At 32.4% G+C, this 24,348-nt stretch overlaps 1 protein-coding gene across 1 annotated transcript; it reads right to left on the bottom strand.

Moving 5' to 3' along the window:
* Positions 1-9,494: 9,494 nt before the first annotated feature.
* LOC21385506 (transcription elongation factor B polypeptide 3) lies at positions 9,495-14,096 on the bottom strand. Its single transcript, XM_024164296.1, has 6 exons — positions 13,746-14,096; positions 10,686-10,758; positions 10,533-10,595; positions 9,975-10,019; positions 9,840-9,896; positions 9,495-9,746 (listed from the first exon to the last, which is right to left on the bottom strand). Exons 1-6 carry the CDS (start codon positions 13,988-13,990, stop codon positions 9,654-9,656), a joined length of 576 nt encoding a protein of 191 aa, XP_024020064.1. The 5' UTR covers positions 13,991-14,096; the 3' UTR covers positions 9,495-9,653.
* Between the last annotated feature and the right edge of the window lie 10,252 nt (positions 14,097-24,348).

The following is a 24,348-nucleotide window of genomic DNA, read 5'->3' as shown; positions in this document are numbered from 1 at the left end:
TTTATTTTAAATGCTTTATAAAATTTTATCCTACTGGGCCTTTTGCTCACCTTTTCCTGTTTTCAAATGTATTAAACCCCTCCAGGAGACGCGAGGAGTAGTGCGGAGTAGGCAGCTACTACCGGTGACGTCGACTTGACCTCGGAAAGTGAAGAGTTATCTTTCCTTTTACCTTTTATTTCAAGGCATGTATAAGAGATTATGGATTGTAAATTTAAATATTACTAGACTGTGGTTGATGCCACATTTATTTTTGTTTATATTCATGTATGCTAAACACCTGTGGGAATTCCTGACATGATACCAGGGACGTGGTTTTAAACTGGTTTGGTTGGAAATTCCACCACCGTTCTTGAAATTAAATTTCTCTTGAATGCAGGGGCTCGTTTGGAAATACCTGGATGTTTTGGATTTGAAAGGAATTAAATTATTTTGCTAATCACTCTTTCTCAAATAGGTTTAAGTTTCTAAACGAGCCTCCACGTCACCAACCCCGGTTTAGGGGCGTGACAGATAGAGGAGGTGAGTACTTTCCAAATGATTTTAATACATTTTGTGAAGAAAATGGTATTATACATGAATGTTCTGCACCTAGAACACCTGAACAAAGTGGTTTAGCTGAGAGAAAAAATCAAATTTTTCTTGAGATGATTAATGCTATGATATTGCATTCTGAATTGCCATTTAATTTGTGGGGTGAAGCCCTTCTTAGTGCATGTCATATTCTTAATAATATTCCTTCTAAGAAAAATAAAACATCTCCATATGAGATATGGAGAGAAAGAAAACCCAATATATGATATTTCAAAGTGTGGGGGTATCTTGCTTATTACAAGAACACCGATCCTAAAAGGACGAAGCTAGGTCCTTGAGGGATTAGGTGTGCCTTTGTAGGTTATGCGGTAAATAACAAGGCATATAGACTCTTAAACTTAGAGTCCAATGTGATAGTTGAATCAAGTGATGTAGAATTCTTTGAAGATTTGTTGGCAAATAAGGACAAGTCTTAAAGTTCTACATATGAAGAATCTCGTGTGGAGACATCTTCAAAGATCATTGAACATCCAATTGAGCTAAGAAGAAGCAAGAGAATCCGTAAAGAGAAAAGTTTGGGATCGGATGAGATTGATTCTCAACTTATTTCCTTTTACTTAGTAGAAGGAATTAGGAGTAATGTAACTAGGAAAATTCCTATGATATTACAAGTGGAGGATGATCCTAAAACTTTCAAGGAAGCGATGGCTTCTAGAGATTCAGTTTTTTGGAAGGATGCTATCAATGATGAGATGAATTCAATAATGTCAAACCACACTTGAGAGCTTGTCGATTTACCACCAGGTTCCAAACCTATTAGTTGTAAATGGGTGTTTAGGAGAAAGTATCATACCGATGGTACTTTAAATACTTTTAAGGCTAGATTGGTAGCCAAAGGATATTGACAAAAAGAAGGAATTGACTATTTTGATACATATGCACCTGTAGCAAGAATAATGACTATTAGGATATTGTTTGCATTGGTTTCAATCCATAGTCTGTATGTTCATCAAATAGATGTCAAGACGACATTCTTAAATGGTGATCTCGATGACGAGGTCTATATGGAACGACCAAAAGGTTTTATTCTACCAAGAAATGAACATAAAGTGTGTAAACTTGTAAAATCATTGTATGAATTGAAACAAGCACTAAAACAATGGCATGAAAAGTTTGATTCAACTATACTTTCAAATGGTTTTGTTCATAATACTTCAGATAAATGCTTACATACGAAGGTGTGTAATAAGTGTATTATCTTTGTATGTCTTTATGTTGATGATATGCTAATTGTGAGCAATGACATGAAAGGCATAGAAGAAACGAAGAGGTTTCTATCATCCACATTCATGATGAAAGATCTTAGTCAAGTCGATACAATACTAGGTATCAAAGTTAGACTGAATAGTGGCGGTTACGCTCTAACCCAATCACACTATATTGAGAAAGTATTGAAAAAGTTCAGTCACTTAAAGATAAAGGAAGCCAGTACTCCATTTGATCCTAGTGTAAAACTTTGCAAGAATGATGGAAGAGCAGTGGCTCAACTTGAGTTTGCAAGTGCTATTGGTTGTCTTATGTATGCAATGCAGTGCACAAGACCTGATATAGCATTTGCTGTTAGTAAATTGAGTAGATTTACTAGCAATCCAAGTGTTGAACATTGGAAGGCCATTGGTAGAGTTTTAGGTTATCTATTGAAAACTAAAAACTTAGGTCTCCAATATTCAAAATTCCCTGGATGCAAGCTAGATATCAAGTATTGGAGATAACAAATCAACGACTGGTTAGGTGTTCATCTTGGGAGGAGGTACTATTTCTTGGAAATCCAAGAAACAAACCTATATAACAAACTCAACTATGGAGTCAAAATTTGTTGCATTAGTAGTAGCTGGAATGAAGCAGAGTGGTTAAGGGACCTATTGTTAGAGATTCCTTTGACTATGAAGGATGTATTAGTGATATCAATACATTGTTATAGTCAAGCCACTTTAGCTCGATCATATAGCGAGATATACAATGGAAAGTCAAGACATATGAGTCTTAGACATGATTATGTAAGGAAATTAATCAAAGATGGAATAATTTCTCTTACATATGTGAAATCCATTAAAAATTTGGCAAATCCTTTTACTAAAGCTCTTTCGAAAGATTTAGTAAGGACGACGTCAAATGGGATGGGGCTAAAACTCCTGGATTAAAATCCACCAATGATGGCAACCCAATCTAACATTACGAAATGAGTAATTTTAGATTCAACGGGTAATAAAAAATCATTGATAAGTGGAGAGTTTCAGCACTAACCATTAAGCCCAAAAAGAATTTTAGTACTGGTTGTTACTGTGTGAGGGATGAGTTAAGATTAACTCTTAATGAAGTTCAATTTTAAGAATAAGTATCTTAAAAGTAACAAAGATACTGGAAGAACTTCACCTATGTAAACTTAGAGGTGGTGCCGTCTCAAAGAAGAGTTGGAGTTTCTCTTTGAAAAGTTTATGAATCAGGATTGCACAAGGCCATGAATAGTGCAAAGCGAGTGTTGTGTAGAATACTTAAGCTCTAATGTATTTATGTGTGTGGATTCACCGGTATTATCATAAGGAATAACCGGTTCAAAGCCTTAAACTACCTGAAATTCTGATATACATTTGTGAAACTTACACTAAGGTAAAATTCAAATCGAAAGATATTTTACTTTATGCATATATACAGTTTCTGGATAGAATTCTTCAATATTATGTTTAAACAAGTGGGGTATTGTTGAGGTTGTTTAAATATAATATATAAGAATTTGTTAAGTTTTATCACATCTAAAAGCGGACATAATTTCCAGCAAGCAGGGTGCTTTGGCGCCGAGTTTGGGTCCCGTGGCGCTAGAATGGACGTAATTTCCAGCAAGCATAGTGCTTTGGCGCTGAGTTTGGGCACCGCGGTGCTCGGCCTTGCGCGAACAGTTTCTGGTTTTCCAGAAACTGGCGCTGCAGTGCCCGAAACTGGTGCCGCAGCGTCGTAACAATCAGACATGTTTTTTGAAACTTGAATTGTCACCAATTCAAATGGAAAAGGTTCATTTTCAAGTCTGGATGTGTCTGTATGTATTGGTGTGATAAAAAAAAACTATAAAAGAACAAGAATTGCTGAAAGAACATATGAGAAATTCTCTACAATTCTTCTATCTTCTTGTTCAAAATTTCCAAAAATTCTAAGAGTTCTTGTGTTCTTAGTGTTGTTGTCATTTTGCTTGTGATTAACAACTTGAAGGCTTGTCATATCCTACGAGCGATTTACCGAGAACCTGAAGCAATCTCTAACGAGAGGGAGCAAATTATGCTTTTAGGAAAGCGTACTTTCTATGTGTTTCATGTCTCATTTCCCTCAAGATTTCCAATAGTTTTAAATATTCAATGTTGTTAAAACAATTGTCGAAATCATTATATATCAATGTTGAAATTTTTTTAATTGAATTTGATTCATAATGTAGCATCTTCATTTTCTGAGTCTTTTATTCCTTCAGTCGTACCATTTCCAACAGTAAGTATCCAGTTTGAAAATTCTGTAACTTCTCTTTTTTCTTCTTCTGTAATATTATAACGTTTTAATCTCTTATTTTCTATTAATGTTAAAATTCAAAAATGTGGCCATAAATAGGAATTATTTATAGTTGCATCTATTATGTGTTCTTTTATTCTGGTAGGGATAACTGGTAAAATTTGTCTAAAATCACCACCTAGAACAATAGTCATTCCACCAAATGGTTGGTTAAAATTATTTCTCAAATCTTAAAGGGTTTTATCTAATGCTTCAAAGCAATATTTATTAGTCATAGGTGCTTCATCTCATAATATGAGTGATGTTTTTTCGATTAATTTTGCTAGTTAAGTTCCTTTTTTGATATGACAGGTAGAAAATTTATCTGTTGATAGTGGTATTCAAAAATCTAAAGTGTCCAGTTCTTCCTTTAAGTAATAATAATGATGTTATTCCGGAAGATGCAACAGTAAGGGTTATTTCATTATTTGATCTGATTTTTGTGATGATTGCATTCCATAAATATATTTCTCCAGTTCCACCATGACTATAGATGAAAAAAGATTGTCTTTTCCATCATTAAGCGATTTTGTCTTTTTCATCATTAAGTGATTTTAAAATTTGTTCATAAAAAAATTGTTGTTCATTATTTAAATTTTGTACTAATATAAAATTTTCATCTTTTAATTTATTTATATCATAATTGAGCTCTTCTCTTAGGAGTTTATTATTTAGATCATCTATTAGCAATCCAATAGGAAGAGGTAAATTATAATGTGTTAAAGTTGACAAATTTAGATTTAATAGTTTTTCTAGTTCATAAAATACAAAATTGTATAATTCAATTTCATGTATTTGAAAATTTTGGGTTATTGAATCCTAGTACGCCAAGTGCATAGCATGCTTCTTAGTTTGTTGGATATGTTATGTTATCAATTGTCTGAAGAACTTCATAACTTGTTATTCCTTTTCGATGATTTAATAATAATTTTAAACAGTATAATTCTCCAAAACTTGGATGCACACGAAAAATTTGTCTGATTATATGGCATGCTTGTCTAGATGACCAATATTTATATTTGTTATTCCAAACATATTTACTTAGAAATTCGATGTAAGTTAGTTCTTTGTCATTGATGTTGTATTTGTTAGTTTTCATCCATTCAATAAGAGTTGTTTTATGAATATTTAGTTGTCTTATTATGTTATTAAGTTGTTGATTTGAGTGAAATGTTATGTTTTGCATTTTTGGTAAATGTATTGACAGTCGTTGAATAGCTGGATTTCTGTGATGTATAGAATATTCATATAATCGTCACATACATTGCTTCGTATGGTGTTATATATCTGCAATTAATATAATTTTTTATTTCATCTTCTTCTTGATAAGTAGTTTCTCCCTATTTTTCTGTACATATGTTATCTTCTATGACTGCCCTTATTCTATCTAGTCCTTTTGTTAAGTATTTAAATAGAAATTTTATAAGTATGGATTAAGAACAAATTTCTACATTGATGTAAGGGATTACAAATTTGTTGTCTAATTTGATACCTTCTTTTTCGACATAAAAGAATGTATTTCTTCTTTTGTAATTGACAAATCCATTTTTTTCAATAGTTGTTTTATATCTTAATTGTTTTGGGAATTTTTTTTTAGTTTTATGCACAAAGCATTTGTTTTAGCAATTTCACATGATCCATGCATCATAAACTCAGCTACAACGTTATATTATAATGGATTATTGTTAGGATTAAGTATTTATGCAAAGATGAATTTGTTTATTTGTAATGGTCACATAGTTTTTTATTAGGGTGTAGCCAAAATAGGAAATGACAATGTGTCAATCCTCATTTCTGGAATTCAACCACATATAAGTTTTCAAAATTTTAAAAAAATAGTTTTTATTAAATATAAAAGGTAATAAATTATTTTTTTTATTGATAAAGTGAAATAAAATTTGAAAAATTAAACTAACATGCTATGATTGTTCTGAATATCTTTTTATTTTTGATAATCGATAAAACATGATCTAATTTTATTTTAAAAATCTTTATAATAATATCTAGTCTATCTTTAAGTTTTTGACTTGGTATTTTTATTAGAACTCTAATAATTTCAAGCCATTTTAGATTGCATATGAACATTATGAATAAATATGGATTTCTATAGTACCAACAAATTGCCATTGCATCTTAAGGGACATTTAGAAGGAAGATTCGTACCATGATTCGAATCATAATTCGTAACTCACTACAGTATTTTCTCTCACAAAAAATACACGTAAAATAAAAATAATTCTGAATCATAATTCTGAATCTATAAACCAAACATCCCTTAATAATTTGAATCATATATCTTGAACTTCATGTGTGACTAAAAGGAAAGATAATTTTTTTTTATTACTTGTGCGTTTTTATCTCTAATAATAGCATCTTAAATTTATTGATAAATTTCAAATCTTAATTTTTTTTTTCTAATATAGTCCAAACAATCTTTTTCTACAAAAACATATGTATCAACTACATATTACTAAAATAATCTACCGCCTTTAAAAAGAGTATTTCCTTGCATTTCATATTGTTGCAGTTGATAGCAATAAAATTCTCGGAAATCTTTTTCTTGTCCTTCCGTTATCTGAATTGTTTGCATTACATTTCAAATGTTTTATAACCATCTTCTACATTATATGTAATGTAAATAAAAGGATTTAGAAATCTTTAATTATAAAAAACACAGCAAAAAGGAAACGCAAAACCCAGACCCAAAAATAACAATTTTAAAAAATTTAAACAAATCGAGCACATACCAAAAAAAAAAAGGAAGACAAACGGGGACCAAAAACTTAAAAAAAAGGGGTTAAAAAAACCGCAAACCACAGACTTTGCACTCTGTTAAAAGCACCAAGGAAAGCATACCACAAACTCAGACCAAAACAACAGCATAGCAGCCAAAAAGAACAGAGAAAGCCTCCACCAAAACCACGACGGAAAACCCACACAAAATCACAATGCAGAGCCATAATAAAGTAGAGAATCAAAGCTAGAATTTCCACCAAAATAAAAATGAGAGGAGTGGCCAGGAAAGAATGATCAGGAAAGGAGAACAAGGAAAAGAAAAAGGGCAAATTGAGCAATTCACAACAGAATGAAATGAGCGAAATTTCATCTCATCAACCTGACTATCTCTCTCTGTCTTTTATTTGTCGGTTGTTTTTCTTTAAGATTATGTGCTTTATTTTTCTCAAAAAAATAAATAAATAAAGAAATTTCATCGAGCAAGAAAATCAAAAACAGGAGACAAATGAAAAAAAAAAATGGAATCTTGAATGACGAAAATGTAATCCAATAACATTGGAGCGCATCTCCATGGATTTGAAAAGGAGAAGGCTCAAGCAGAAAGGATCAAATGATTTTGTTTTACGCACAGATAAAATCCTAGAAGCCATTTTCTTCTCAATAGAACTTGGCTCCCAAGAAGAACTATGTGCGATTATTAATCAAATCCACAAGAAATTATTTTAAAAGAAAAAGAACTTAAAGCCTAAAAGAGAAGACGGAATCAATATTCATTCTGTGGTGAGATACGGCTCCGACATTGCAAATCTGAGGTTGAAGGAGGGTGATTAAAACCCTAGTTTTGAAAGGTCCTTTATACAAGTAGGTCCAAAGATTGGCTTCTGGAGTTGTAAGTCGAATTACGATAATGCCCCCGGAACGTAAATTTTTTTTTTCTTTTTTTCTTTTTTTTTTTTTTTAAAGAAAGGTTACAAACTTCAACTACATCATTAGAATCATAAAAATGATATCTATCACATAATCCCATTTGCAGGTCTTATCATCACATGAATCCCATTTGCAGGTCTTATTAATACTCTTTATATTTGCAATTATTATTTTTTATTTTTATAGATGTTTGCAGGGAGTCCCTATTGACACTTTATTTTGACCGTTAGGTTAAATTTTTAATGGTTAAATTTGTATAAGTTCGTATTAAAAATTTATAATATGCTTCACAGAATTGTCTCCTCTAAAGATTTGACTATTAAAAAATAATTTAATAATCAAAATAGAGTATTCAACTAGTAAATTTTTTAAGAAGTCTCACCGTAAAAAAAGCCTATTTATTACCGGCAGTAAAATAAGTATAAGTTTCGTTTATTAAAAAGTAACTTTTAACTTTTAGATTTTGTCATATTTGATGACGATATTTATTTATTATTTTATAGTATTTTTTGTTATTATTTATGCCATATAAGATCTGTCACTAATAAATGAAATTTAAGGCATGTTTGGAAGAACTTTTTAAAAGTACTTTTAGCTTCTTAAGTTCAAAAGCAGTTTCTGGAAGCGTTTTACTGATCTGTCAGAAGTACTTTGACTTTTTAGAATAGTTTTTAGTAAAAATCAAAAATTGTGGCTTAAAAAAAAACTTCTAAATAGACTTAGCCTCATTCATTTCACTGATTTGAGTTTTTAGTTTTAGATTTTTACAGTAAAAGGCTCTCAGAAAATGTCACATCTAACTTTTCTGCTACAGTGAAAAGCTCTAAAAAAAATATCACATCTCAACTCGAATTAAAAACTCGAATCCGCGAAGTGAACGAGGCTTTTGAAACTTATACCGAAGTTTAATTAATACATTTATAAACTTAATTCCAACACTTTTATAACTTATTAGAAAATTTAAAAATCATTAACCTATTAAGCTCTTTGTTTCAAATAAAAGCCACCGTTTTTACTTATCTCCTTCTACCGACTAAAAATAAAAATAAAACTGAAGGCATGTTTGGAAGAACTTCTTAAAAGTTTAGCTTCTTAAGTTCAAAAGTTGCTTCTAAAGAAGTATTTTGACTTTTCAGAAGAACTTTCAATCAAAATAAAAAATTATGGCTTAAAAAAAAACTTTTTAATAGACTTTGAAACTTATACCGAAATTTAATTAAGACATTTATAAACTTAATTCTAACACTTTTATTACTTATTAATAAATTTAAAAATTATTGACCTATTAAGCTCTTTGTTTTAAATAAAAACCACAGTTTTTACTTCTCTTTTAAAAACAAAAACTTTGTTAAACGGACGCTTAGTGCCAGATTTATCAAATGCGGTACAATTTCGTTTAGGAATAAATTATGAGCACGGCATGATGGGTTGAACATTTTTCTGGATAACAGCATTTCAAATAGCATACCTTGCTAAGTACTTTGTGCCGGCTGTTGCTATAAGACCAACGAATAAATGTGCGCACAGAAAAAATACTGTCTGCTATTTGCAATGAAATTAAATCCAATTTCCAAATTGAAAAACTAATGGTCAATCTTCCTCAAAGAAGTTGAATATATAATGGAAGGATTGATTTTGACACAACTAGATGAGAACCTCCAAAATGAAGGTTCCGATAAAAGCTCACAAATTTAATTTAACTAGGGTTTCCATTTATCATCCGTGATAAAAATACAAAGATATAAATGCTAGTCCATTCTTTGCTGTCCGGTATCCTTGGAGATTTAGGACAAGCACAGCAGCAGCTAACTCGAGTACTTCATTGAACACTTCAAAACTTCCTTTGGATAAAGGAATCATGGAAAAACTCAATCGAAACTAGCATTCAAGAACTTCAGCAATTCATTTCTATTGTTTTCTGCCGCCTTGTCCTCTTTCGTCTTCTCAAGTTTTAATAAAATCTACCACCAGAAGCAGAAAACTTTAAGCATCTTGTATTCTAATTCTCCCAACCCAAAAACGACAACTTTAATGAGGAAGGGAGGGGGGAGTACCTTTTTGCCGGAGACAGCACTTCGACGGACACCATCATCTTTATCACGCCCTAAAAACTGTGTGAAGCAAAAATTTGTAAGCAAAAACCCAAAGAAAAGATAGTGAAACAAAATAAACAAGGGAACATTGGCAACCTTTGAAAGCTGTACAGGGCTGCTACATCTTTCATCCCGCTCCTTCTAAATAAATATCCCATTGCCAGGACAATCCCAACCCAGAAACATAATCCAGGCAAGTCAGTTGAGCCCATCATCATGTCACAGACCCCAGCTCCAATTTCAAAGAGCCAATCCATAAAACAGGCAAAAAGTACTATAAGCATCTCAGACATCTGATGAACACTACTAACGAGATTAACGTTTAATATTTTGAATACCAGTGACATGTATGCTAGTCTTTGTCCGTGTTGCTGACTAATTACTTTGTTATCTATGCAAGCAAAAGAAGTAAAAACAGACTGTTCCTACAGGCTCCAGTCAAAACGGGGAAATTCTACCCCGCATACCAAACAATAGGAAAAAGGGAAGTAACGTGATACAAGTTAGGACAATGTAGCTTGCAATTTGCTTATTTTATAGTTGGTCCATAGTTTGAGCAGAAAATTATCGAGAAAAACTCTTAGCACAAATATGCAGCTAATTTATCATATGGAGGCGAGAGCTCACAGAACTACAGAGAGAACACGAGCTTACCTCTTTAGCTTTATGCTTATGTCGTTTATGGCGATGACTCTTGCTGCGCTCCTTATCCTTGCTCTACAAGGCAAAAGGGATGGAGGAAAATCAACCAAAAAAAAAAAAAACCACAAAAATGTAGCCTCTAGTTTAAAAAAGACGGCCCCCAACCTTTATTTGTCTGTCATTCTTCTTGTGCTTCTTAGAATGAGTAGATGTTTCAGGCTCACTGTCAGAACTTTCACTGCAAATAAGCAGTAGACACCAGATGTTATGACACACAAAAATATGCATCCAGCTTTCCTTCAAAAAATTGAAATTAACAATAATGGCTCCAACTTTCTAAAAAAACTATTCTATGTAGTCTAAACATTTCCCAGCAAATAATGGAAGACAAAGGCAAGTAACGTAGTGTGTCCATCACAAAAGTAACCAAATCTTGCCCGCAGTTTACTCCTGTTTGAGAGAAGTGCAGCTCACCCACCTGATTTTATCAAAGAAAGCGGGCATTCCAAGGTCACTAGAGGTAAGTACAACATAAAACTCACCATGAAAACCTCCTCATGTCTCATCTACTTGTTTCCCTTGAAGATTTATGTTTCAAAATTCAACATTAAGCCAGGCTAACATATTGCACAAACTTTGGCTTGAGACAAAAAAGAACAATCGTGGGAGGGTGTAAGAAACTGAAAATCACAATCAAAGAGAATAAGAGTCCTCAAGGTGAGGAAAACAAAAGTAACACCATAAGACCCAAGGACAAAGAAACAAATCGACTTCAAGCCCGCCCGATTACACCTTTGTTTCCAAATTGAAGAAGAAAACTCTTCAAAAGCTTTATCAGTGGAACTAGGGAAGGCAAGAAGCCCACAAAGACGCTAGATGTTTCCTAGTGCTACCATTGCTTTAAGTCTACTTCCTGCACATGTTATAACCACCCAGATCTAAAGAAGCCCACTTGTAATGCCAAGACTTCAGGATTTGCACTTTTCCGCTCCGTTTGTTTGGAGGGATGCAGAGTAGGAAGGATTGAGAAAGTTTGATGGACAGGGAGTAGGAAGGATGGAGAGGATTGTAGCAAATCTTCATGTTGTTTGGTAAGATGGAGGGAAAATTGAAAGGATAGATGACAATTTTTTGTTAAATTACTATATTGTTCGTTCAAACTTTTTATTAATAAGGGTTATTGGCACAAATGGTCCCTAACCTATTTAGTAAGTGACAGTTTGATCGCCAACCTTTTTTTTTTGGCAAATCAACTCCCAACCGTTTAAAACAGGTACAATCTGGTCATTTCCGTCAAGATCCGTCCAAAGGCTAACGGGAGAAGCCCATGTGAGCACCCACGTGACTAGATTTTTGGTGGAAAGATGAAATTGCCCGCTTGAACTCTTCCGGTGACCAAAGACGAAATTGCCAGAAATCTAACCGGAAATGGTCGGAACTATCCCAACAAGCCCTACACTCTCGGCCCGAGAATCGCTGATTGGGACGAGCAGAGATGGGAGTGGCTACCCGGATTTCCCCAATTTCTTCGCGCTGAACAAGCCTAGGGTTCTCCTCGTCACCGATTCTTCGCTGAAGCCATGTAAGAATCCCGTTGGAGATCATTACCTTCTCAAATCGATTAAGAACAAAATCGATTACTTCCGGTTCCACGAGATCGAGATCTTCTACAACATGGCGCTTCTCGACGCGAAAATGGCAAGGTTTTAAGCTAAGCTTCCATTGATTCGCAAGCTTCTGCTCTCACATCTGGAGATTGAGTTCCTCTAGTGGATGGACAATGACGCGATCTTCACGGACATGGCGTTTGAGGTTCCATGGGAGAGGTATAAAGATCACAACTTCGTAATGCACGGTTGGAACGAGATGGTTTACGATGAGAAGAACTGGATCAGTCCCAACACCAAAAGCTTCCTGCTTCGGAATTGCCAGTGGTCGTTGGACATACTCGACGCTTGGGCTCCAATGGGACCGAAAGGCAAAATCCGAGACGAGGCCGGAAATCTAACCGGAGATGGTGGGAACCCCAATTTCAACCCCAATTATCTTTCTTCTACCTATATACCACCCCCAAATCAACCAACGATGTGTTTTTACACATACACCCCAAGTTAAGGGGTCATGTGGGCTTCTGGACGGATCTAGACGAAAAGGACTAGATTACACCTGTTTTAAATGGTTGGGGGTTGATTTGCCAAAAAAAAAAAAAAAGTTGGGGACCAAACTGTCACTTACTAAATAGGTTGCGGACCATTCGTGCCAATAACTCTATTAATAATTTAATCAGAGGGTAAAATAGTCTTTTAAAACTAAAAGTGGACGGATTGCTTAGATCCTTTCCTTGATGGAAGGATCCAATTTGGTGGACCATGAAGGAGAGCACACCCCTCCACCTCTCCTCTCCCTCCAACAAAACGAGAGATTAGACCTCTCCCTCCACCCCTCTCCATCCCCCCATCTCTCCCTCCTACCAAACATACTCTTTCATGTTTTTTTTTTTTTCCCTTAATAAAACACGGGATAGAACCTGCAACCTTCCTCATATCCCATCCCACCTAAACCCCCCCGATGCCACTAGACTTCAGGATTTGCATTTTCCATTATTACAATCATAAGTAAGCACACACTTACATAACTTAACAATACAGGGTAATCACACATGCTGAACAATTCGAAATTTGCACTTACCATATACCACTAACCTCCTAATGGTGACCTCCAATTAAAAATCGAATCGAATATATTATAAGAAGCAAACACAAAATGGAGAATAATATAGGCAAACCCTGATAATGAAGAAATTAATATGAAAGACCTTGCATAATATTATATTATCCTTCAAAAGGATTAAAGGAAGTGCGTAATATTGGAACTAAAAGGTTATTTTCCTCAGATGAATCATTAAGAGTGTATTCTACAAAAAACAAACAAAAGAAGAAACTTTAAGATTCAATATCATCTATCTATAGAATACCTTACTGAAAAATCTCGTTTAACGAAAAGAAAGAAAAGCAAGGGCAAGCCAAAGAGCTTTCAACTTTGAACCAAAAGATAATCAAAACTCAATCGTTCCCTCAAAAATTCAACACCGCATTTCACCTTATCCAAAACAAACCGTAAAATTTAAACAAAAAATTGACACAGCCAAACACATAGGGCACTGAGAAATTGAAGCAACAAAAAAAAAAGGGGATCTGCTTTTTATTGATGAGAAAAGCGAAGCACCTGGAGTAATCGGAATCGGAGGAGGAATCAGAGGAATCAGAGGAATGGTGGTGGCGCCTACGACGTCGTTTGGTATGTGAGCGCGAGCTCCTCTGCCTAACCTTGAGAGAATCTCCGTCTCTGTCTCTGTCTCTGTCTTTGTCTTTGTCCCGGCGGCTGCGGCGGTGGCGACGATGCCGGCGGTAAGAGGAAGAAGACGACGAATCGTATGAGTCGGAGGACGCTGAGGAAGACGATGCCGCCATTGGATCAGCGGAGACAGATCGCGCGCCACGGGGGATATGAGAAGTTGATGAAGAATGTACAAACCCTCACAATAGTATCCCTGAACTTTACCTCAAATTACATATTTTCCGTGTTTTTTTTTTTTTTTTTGCCTGTTCGAAAAGTATATTTCTAATTTTGTTCGAAAAGTATATTTCTAATTTTAGTTGAGATGTGATATTTTTTAAAATTTTTTAATTATAATAATAAAAATTAAATGTAATATTTTTTAAAAAATTTAATTATAAAAATTTAAATTTATAAAATAAACAAGACCTTTAAAGTTATTTTAAAATTATCCTTTAACATTTTAAAGGAGTTAAATATATAACCCTTTTAACTTGTTTGATCCATAGTTGATAAAAAATAAATAAATAAACACTAGTCTAATTATTGGAAATGTCATAAATGCACTTAATAATCAATGTTTAAACATTATTGGAATATAAGGGACTAAGAAATTAAATTCAAATAAAAAAATTAGAGTTTCAATAAAATAAATTCTATTTCTTTCATTGGATTTGGACTTGTCAGACTGGTTCATCCAATATTGGATCCTACGCCACCGTCCTCCAAATATGTTGGTTCTTTTTCACGCCAAATACTGTATCACCGTCGTCCATTCTCTCTTATTTCACTGTATTTTTTATTGCCACCGAAACCCTCCCTTAATTTTGACTTGTACGATGATGTTTTAATGCTTTCACCAGATTGGTCATATGGCTAAGCGAAGAGAGAAAGATCCATTCTTTATAAGGATCGCTCTAAACGAATACCTCAAAGCTAATGAAGTCAAATTTCATATAAACAAAAAACAAATAAAACTAATTTACAAAACATAATTTCAATACACAACGAAATCTTACACGTTATTTTGATCTTCCCCTGTGCTCAAGCCCATCAGCACCGAGGACCGCCATCATCCCCCTCTATCGCTGACGGACAACAAGGCCACACTTGTTTGAAATGATTCTGTTTTTGTTTTTTACATTTTTTTGAGAAAAAAAATAAAAACATTTTTAATACGGTGTTTAACGCAATAAAGATAAAAAATCAAAATGAAAATGATTTTTTAGTTTAATATAAAATAAGAGAGAAATAAAAAACGACTTTTAATCGTTTTTCATTTTTTTGTTTTCGTTGTCTCTTCTCTCAAGCAGAGAGAGATATTAATGAGTTTTTTTATACTGAAAATAATCTCTTGATAAAACTACTAAACACATTTTAAAAAATGATTTCTATCTAAGATTGAAAACGTTTTCGTTTTCATTTTCATACAAAAAATAAATCATTTTAAAACGAGTTCTAAGCGTGCTAAAAGTTTCCTTCTCTTTGAACAAAGATTAATTTTTTTATTTTGAATTTATGTTTAAAAAATCAATTTGATTTTGTGCGAATTGGTTTGTGTATCGAAATAATCTGTGTTTCCAAAATTAATTTGTGTAATTTTTGAATTTTTGAAATTTGATTCATATTTGTAGACGAAACTTATGATTGAATAATATTTTAGGCATTGTCTTTTTGGCCAAATAAAAAAGAATATATAGATGAGTCTTTGGGAAGAAAAAAAAAGCGCCAACCCAAACGATAACGTAAAAAATTTGGGTTAACTAGTGTAGTAATTTTTTATAAGACAGGATTAGTTTATATATGCATCTATATAGAGTTAAAAGTTTCTTATAATATATTATAGTTTTCTTTCTTTTTTTTTTTGTTCTTTTTAACTACAAAATACAAATTTTAAAAAAAAATTAATAACAATAATTAAGAAAGTTAAAAATTTTTAATTATATGTAGTGCAGATCAAAGAATTTAGAAGTAATTATATAATATGATCATTGGGTGTTTCTGTGTTGCCAGAACTGAATTGATTAAAGATTGTTAAGATATGTATTCAAAATAGTAAATGTTGATTTTTGTTGATCATTGATATAAATTAGTAAATATGTCTTACCTTATGGTCAATCCTTTTGAATTTGGTGTTTTTGGATCTATTGTTATGACAGCTGATATTTGTGGCAGTGGTATTGAAAGATTGACATCTTAAAATATTTTTGAAACAATTGTAGTTATTTGTGCTCCATTTTATTGAAAATAAACTTGCAAGATTTTTGTTTGTCCTTTTAACTGAGTAATGATTGATGGTATTACAAATGGATCAGTAAAGCCCTCATCAATGTTCATCAATTGTTAATGTAGAGCATGTTTTTTTGATCAATGCTTATGCTGCTCTTTCAACTACTGAAGTAATTTCTAGTTTAATTTATTTAAAAAGGTGCGACTTTATTTTATTTTAGTGCATTTTTATTTTATTTTTTTTTTCATTCAAATTATTTATACTTATCATTTGAGAGGCTTTGAAAATTTGGCATAAAATGATATTGAAATGAATAAAATCGGACTGCAAATCAACACCTTTCTTTTTCAATGTTTTTCTTTTTTAGTCTTTGTTTAGTTTTAGTCTCAAATGCGAGCTACACACACATGATTAATTTAAAATAACAGCTAACACAAATTATTTTAAAAAAAAAAGAAGTAAAAATACGACATAAAAGAAATAAAAATAATAAAGGAGGAAAATCTTAAGCAAAGAGAGAGGGAAAATAATCTAACTTACTTCGTTGTATTTTAAATTAATTCTATTTTGTTTTGTTTATTTATTTAATTTGGTGTTATTTGATTTTAATTTAGCGTATTTTATTTAATTTTATTGTATTATTTATGGTATTTGTTTTGAAGTAATATAAAAAATTTGGCACAAAACAGTGGTAAAACGAACGAAATTGAACTCCAAATCAATTCAAAATAGTAAATAACTATAATAAAGAATAAAAATCTAAAAAATGAACCGGAAATGGTTTAAAACTGTCCGATTAAAAATTTCAATGGCTGTGATTTGCGTGTTTTTCACGTGCAAGAGAAGCGCGTTCAGTGGGGGGAAGAGGGCTGCTTCGTAGTGGTGGGCCACGCCTTTTTCCTTCGGCCAGCTGGGCATTGACACGTGGCAATCCTAGAACGAAAGACGCAAAAGCCCATGCATGAAAGGCAAAAAAGAAGAAAAAAATGGTAAAATTGACAATTAACACTCAAAAGACAAGGGACAAAAGTGGAATTTTAAGAATATTACTGTGCAATAAATAGTAAATTGTGAGTGCAATGAATAGTAAATTGTGAGTGTGTAAAGAGTGTATATTCCCTTTCCTTATATATATAATATGTAGTAACAGTAGTTGAAGTTTGTAACATCGTTAAAACTGCTTAATCATTGGATTATGAAACAAGTTTGTGGTACTACTGTCATGAGTGAAACAATATGGCTGTGGAATAATTGTCCAAGAATGCAACACGGGTCAAAATGTTGAATCCATAGCAAGAACTATAAAGGAAATTTGATATGTAAACTTGTAAAACTTGTAAACCATAATACGCACATAAAAAATTCGTCAAAGGCGCTAGGAAGGAAAAAAACAGGCAGCGATATATGCAACATGAATATGCACCAGAAATCACAAAACAACATTGCCTATTGAAGAAAAATAAAATGATAGGGTGGAGTGGTGAGAAGTGGTAATAGTTGATGTAAAATATGCCAAGATAACAAAAGGAAAAACCATTACGAGTACGGCCTATATTCGCATATGAGTAATCTATTGCCCCAAAGACTGTACATTAAAAAACTCTGAGTTCCCAAAACAAGTGCAATATTACAAATCCGGTCACGTATGGACATGGGTTACATAAACCATTGCAGACTAATTGTTACCCAAAAAGTTGCAGACCAAGATTTAATTAGGGGTTCCTTAAAATGGTTTTATCCTTTTATTGCGCTTTATTCCAGGAACCTATACACCTAGGCCTTCTTTTTCACTACCCTACACAAAATCTAGCCATCTATTTTTGAAGGACGGTTGACGATCATTGTCTAATAAGTCCAACAACAAGTGCACCGTTAGACCAAAGAACTTTCTAATATTCTTATTACTATCAAAAAGGGGGTTTTAATAAATAAAAAATAATAATTTTTACTTACTAGAAACAATTATGATCATAAATTGTAACAGATAAGGGGAAAAAAACTATGGTCATAATTTTGACTACAAATTATACATACTACTAAAGGAGGCACCAAAGTTAGAACAGTAACTTTCCAATTTTGCCCCTGTTTCTTTCTGTTCAAGCATTTTGTATACCGTCTGTGTCCTTTTGAGTACTGTTTTACCCTCGGTTTTATTTTGCTTCTGTGTTTTTTTCTGGGCATTTTGGTCATTTGGTTTGATCCTCTTTCTTTTACCGTTTCCAATGTCTGACCTTTGCTATTCCTTTCCCTAGAGCCTTTTCTTCTCTCACATTTTGTTCCATTTTTTTTGCCACTGAAGCTTTTATGCTTCGTCTCTCTTTTTGTCGGTGGTGGATTCTTACGGAAATGCTTACTGAGGCTTCTAGGCTTTTCTTCTCCCTCTTACGCTTTCTTTGATTGTTTGGCTTAAATCGAAGGTTCATCGTAGAAGCTCTGGGTTTTTCTCTCTGTTTTTTTCTCTTTCTGCCTCTCGAGCGATTTTCTCTCCTTCGTCATCCCCGATCCTTACCTCTGCACCACTACTACCGCCGCCGTCAACCCTTCTTTAATCACGATCGGATGTGGCTCAATGACAAGGTTTTAATTTTCTTTCCTTTTTTCCATTTCATTTCTATGATTTCGTTCTTCGTGTTTTTGCTTTCCTTGGAAGAATAATTTTTTTTCTTCTCTGAATTCTTTGTTTGGCAAACTGTAGAAAATTTTCACTACTCTTTCTCTCCCCTTAGCAAAATAAGTACATAACTTTAAAAAAAAATTGAGTTTTTCTCTGTGTTTGTGCTTTTGGTACAGTGTGATTCACGATTTGCCGAGCTTCATTTAGCTCGAGGTCTAAAGTACATGTGAAGATCTGGGTTGTCTTCTTCGCCTCTACTATTTCTGCTCAACTTTCAGTAAGTTTTTTTTTCTTTTTTTTAATAAAACTGTTAGTGGTGTGCTTTAATTAATTAATTTTTTTTTTTAGTTTTCTGCATTTCAGGTATGCTTAATATTCTTTGTCCATATGTTCTTAATTTTTTGTTTCTTTGTTCCCTTGATTCTTTGCTGATCATTTTGTGTTGTTGTCATTAGGAATTTTGCTATAGATTATTGTGGGTTTTCGGCGATTTTTTTTTCCATTCCCTTTCTTCTTTCCCCTCTTCTCTTCAGCCATTTTTGCTTCTTCGTTCTTTTGATTCGTTGTTGATCATTTTGTGTTGTTGTCATTAGGAATTTTGCTATGGGTTATTGTGGGTTTCTAGCGGTTTCCCAACCCCCCTTCCTTTCTTCTGTCCCCTCTTCTCTTCGGCCATTGATATGGAATTTACATGGGTTTTTTCTGTGTTCTTACGAGAGTGAATGTTCTGGAATGCATATTTTGTGTTATGTGCCTTTTTTCCCCTTCTTTTTGCCGAACCTCTACTGTTTATGATCTACTCTTTTGATTTGGGAATTTGCATGGGCTTTTTCTCCCTTCTCACCGGCGTGAATATTCTGAAAATTTCTTCAATTGTTTAAAATTTATTATTTTTTTATTTTGGAAATTTGCACAGGCCCTTTCTCCCTTCTTACCGGCGTCAATATTCTGGAAATTTCTTCAATTGCTTAAAATTTATTATTTTTTTTATTTTGGAAATTTTCTCCCTTTATTAATGATTGTGGACTTCTTCTCCACTGTTTTCTTCCTTGCAGCACCTTATTTGTTTGTCCGTAGAGGGATTTAGACACGTATGCTTGGATGTTCCACGCAGCTGGTTTTTGTAGGTAAATGCTGCGTTTCTCCTTTTCGGCGCAAATCTATGTACTTGTCGATTTTGTATTGGAATTGTTCCTAAATCAATTTTTTTCTGTATTTAATGGTTAGCTAATCTGTAGTACTGATTTGTGATATCTATGATCTTGCTTTGTACTTTTGTCTTGATGATCTGTGGCTTTCCGTTGTAGAGGCATTAAATGAGCTAGGGATTTTTTCCTCTTTTATTGTCCGGAATATGCAGCATATTGTCGATGTTTCTCTCGGTTGATTATGCTTTGATTTTTTCCTTAATTTTTTTTTCTCATACTTTTGTTGCATTATTTTTTCTCTTTTTTTTTTCCTTCCTCAGTATTTGTCCACCGACTTAATTGTATTATATGTGATGTTCTCATTGGTTATCTTAGTCTTTATTTATGTGCAAAATACTATTGTCGTAGGTTAATTTATTGTATGTATTGTATGTCCTTTCTTCTCTTACACCTGACATCGTTCCCTTTCTACCTCAGTGTTGATCACTTACTACTTTTCTTTACCTTGCCCTATTTATTGCTCCATTGTCTTAGTTCTGTCTTTTTCCTTTCTCTTTGGTTAGCTGACATTGGTTACTTAGGGCAGTGCTCACAATATCTTAGGTACTATTAATGATTTCTATCTGGATGTTTTAATTGTTCTTTGTTAATGTTGAGTGTGCTGGTTTGTTCTATTGTTACCGCTATGTGTCATTTCCTATAGTGCTTAGAAAAATTAATTCCTATTCATTGTCAATAAATCTTAATGATCTATAGTTGTCTTCTTTTGTGTTCTTAATTTATTTCATAATAGTATATATAGTGGTTTATTTTTACATAACATATTTCTTATGTTTACTTGATTTTACTGTATGGCAATGCTTATTAACATTATTTTATATTTGCTTACTGCTATTTGACATATTTAGAAATTGTTATAAATGTACTTCTAGTCATGTGGATTCTGTCTTTGCATTCTGATTTTGTTCATAGTTTTTTATTATAATTGTCTAAATATGCTCTTTTTTTTCCTTTTTTTTTACTTGGCATAACCTTTTTCAGATTTTGGCTGTGCTATTTTATCTTTGCCTACTTATTGTTCAGTCTTTTAAATTTTGTATCTTCTGCGTGGATTTGGGTAGCTAATATTCTCTGTTTAAGGCAGTTTTGATACCGTTGCAGGTACTGTTCATGATTCTTCCTTATATTTCCTTAATATTTGCTGTTATTGGATATATTAGTTTCCTGTGCTATTATTAGTTTTTACTGTTTGTTATGATGTTGGAAAAAACCTGTTTTTGTTGTTATGATTGCGTTCTCCATTGTTTTGTTAGCATATAGGAATGATATATTGAATCTGTTTTCATTTGTTTTATGATCACATATATATGAATGCAGTTATTTTTGCCTAGCATATTCTATCTTTATTTAGCTTTGGTAAGTGGCAATAATCATTATAATCAGTTTTTGTCTTTTTAATTCCATGTAATCTATGTAAAAATTACTGTCAATAACTCTTTCCTGTTTGGATTTTGGTTTTCTGTATCTTCTTTAACCAGAATAGCCTAAATGTTCTTCTCCTTTTTTTTTCTTCCTTTCCTGTGTGGCAATGATGATCAAAAATAACTTTGGCCTCCTTAATTTTGATGAATCTGTCCAAAAATTACCGTGAATAAGCTCTTTTTATTTGGGTTTTGATTTTGCTTATTCTCTTGACCAAAACAATTTAAATGCTTTTTTTTTGGTCTCCTTTAATCCAAATACATTGCATTCTCTGTGCCTATTCCAATTAAATTCCAATTTCATCTATTCTTCTTTATTGGATTTTCCCATATTGCTTTCCTCATAATCTAATTTACCTCATTTTCAATAAACAAGTAACATGACTGTCACTCTTTTGGTCTCTACTATTTTTTTTCTACATCATGTTGATCTTTTGGTATCTGTGTTTTAAAAATTTTGATCTCTACTATTTTTTTTTCAACATCATTTTGATCTTTTGGTATCCGTGTTTTAAAATTTTGATTCAAAATCTTACTTTTTCCCGTGCCATCTTTTCCCCTGTTTCTTCTCCCGTTGTTTTATAAAAGCTCTTTGATCTTTGTCTTGCCTAACGATCTCCCAATGCGTTTTTCTTCTTTATGTTTCATTTTTCTCGCTGTTGTCAGCTTCAGCTTCTCTGATTATTTTATTATTTTGATCCAAAAAGAACCTGATCACTACTTTGGTATTTCAGCCCTCCCCCAAAAATAACAACATCAGCTCCAACACCAATCGACCCGCAAACACCGAATCCAAAAAAATTAGCCACATGGTAAAATATATTCATTAACCTTTTAAACCTATATTTATCCATAACCTTTTAAACATATATTTATCCATAATCTTTTAAACATATATTTCAATAACCTGTTCTCGGTCAAAAGAAGCAGAACAGTCAAAAAAACGTCAAAGGACTAAGTAACATAACTACTTTTAAATTAAGACATTTATAATATCCTCAATTACTAATACTTCTTCAAAATTTCCATTTTGCAGCTGAAAAAAAAAGACCACAACAAAAAATAGACATGGCAGCTCAAATACGCTATATAGTACTGTACTATCACAATAACATATCTATTGTATGATACAAAGTTATATAAACGTACAAACAAATTCATATAGTGATGTGTAATTGTACTATCACAAACACATTTTTTGTACAATGCAAAATTATTATCCGACTATCACAACCAGAGATTTTTTATATATACAAAGTTATTACCCCTCGCAACGCGAGGGTACAAAACTAGTTATGGTCTAAAAAAGGCAAATTATACGGTGAAACCCTCAAAAGTTTTCACCGGCTTAACATTCAGTTTGAACTGTTAGATTAAATTTTCAATAGTCCGATCTGTATATGTCCATATTAAAAATGTACAGCGCACTGTACAAAACTGTTTCCTCTACAAATATGACCGTTGAAAAAGTAATCAAACGGTCAAAAGTTGGGACTCTACTAGTGTAATTTTTTTAGGGCTCCACCGTAGAGGCTGCCTAAATAAGGGATAAATGATTCTAAAAAGGGTAGTTCTATTCACACCCATATATTTTACTCTCCACGCCCCATTCTAACTATATACTCTTCATCATTTTCAAATGATAAAATTTTCTTTGTACACACCTCTATTATTCCAAAACTACCCGTAACTATTTTCATAAAACTATTAAGGATAGTTTTATTTACACCCTCTCTTTTTCTCTACACACTCACATGTTTACTCTTCACAACCTCTAATTACACACCCCACCTAAGTTAATTTATCACTTTAATATTATCTTTTGTTTATATCTTTTTATTTTATTTATTTTTTGTTGTTGTTGTTGAAGCTTTAGGCATAGAACTTTTTTTTAAGTTCAACAGGAAAATAAAAACTAAAATATTAAATGAAAAGGTAAATAAAAAATAAAAAAATGTAAACTGAGTTGCATTATATTCATTGAATATTGATCGAGTCAGTATTAAAAAAAATGAATCAAGGGGAGAAATCCCGTAGTTTGACATTATAAAAAATGGAAAAAAGTTAAAACGTTTGCTTAAAAGATTGATTAGTAAACAAATATGAGTGTAAAACAAAAAACAAAAGTAAGAAAAAAAAAGAAAAAACAATTTTCATGTAACAAATAGTAAAGAAAATTGAACTATCTCCACGTAATTTTTTAAAACAGTCATTGAAAATGTGAAAACTATGGATTGTTAAAATAAAAATAATTTATAATTTAGAAAAATGATATGTGGGATGTATGTAGAGAAAAAAAAAATACTCCCAATTAGTTTTCCTTTTGTAATAAGATTATTATTTAATTAAGTTTATTGTCTTTTATAGTCATTTTATTTAAGGGCCTTTTTGTAATAAGAAAATTTTAATTTGAAGGCGGTGTGGAGAGTAAAAGAAAGTTGTGAATAGAAGCATCTTCTGAAAAATATGTGTTAAATACATACAAAAGATCTTTGTTATCATTATTTAAAAAAAAAATCGTGAAGAGATAAAATTACTAGATATACATGAACGGCATGCAATTATTATGTTTGTTTCAAATATCAGTTTGGAAAATTACTTTGGCTTGCATAATTAAAGTTCTTAAGAACGTACCAAAATATGTAATCCTTGTGATCTTTACACTGTGATCGACATATTCAATTAATACAGAAAAGTTCGAGATCAGAAAGCAAAAAAAAAAAAAAAAAAAGAAAAAAGAAAAAAGAAAAAAAGAAAAAAAATCCTCAAAGGGACTTCAATTTGTCAATCTTCTAATAAAGATCAGAAAATGAGACGAAATTAGCTAATTACTTATAATTAGTAGTATATATATAGTAGTACTATATATGTATATACGTAGTTATCTGTGTACTGTGTATTCAGACGGCGGATCATGATCATGATCATAATCAACTACCAAAACAAATTAACCAAAGAAAAAGAAAAATCAACAGTACCAAAAAAAACAAAAAAGAAAAAAGAAAATCAGAATAACATA

The sequence above is a fragment of the Morus notabilis genome, unplaced genomic scaffold (genome assembly GCF_000414095.1).
Source record: "Morus notabilis unplaced genomic scaffold, ASM41409v2 Scaffold963, whole genome shotgun sequence".
Taxonomy (NCBI): domain Eukaryota; kingdom Viridiplantae; phylum Streptophyta; class Magnoliopsida; order Rosales; family Moraceae; genus Morus; species Morus notabilis.
Note: the sequence above shows the minus strand (reverse complement) of the source record. Positions and strands in the feature narration are given on the sequence as shown.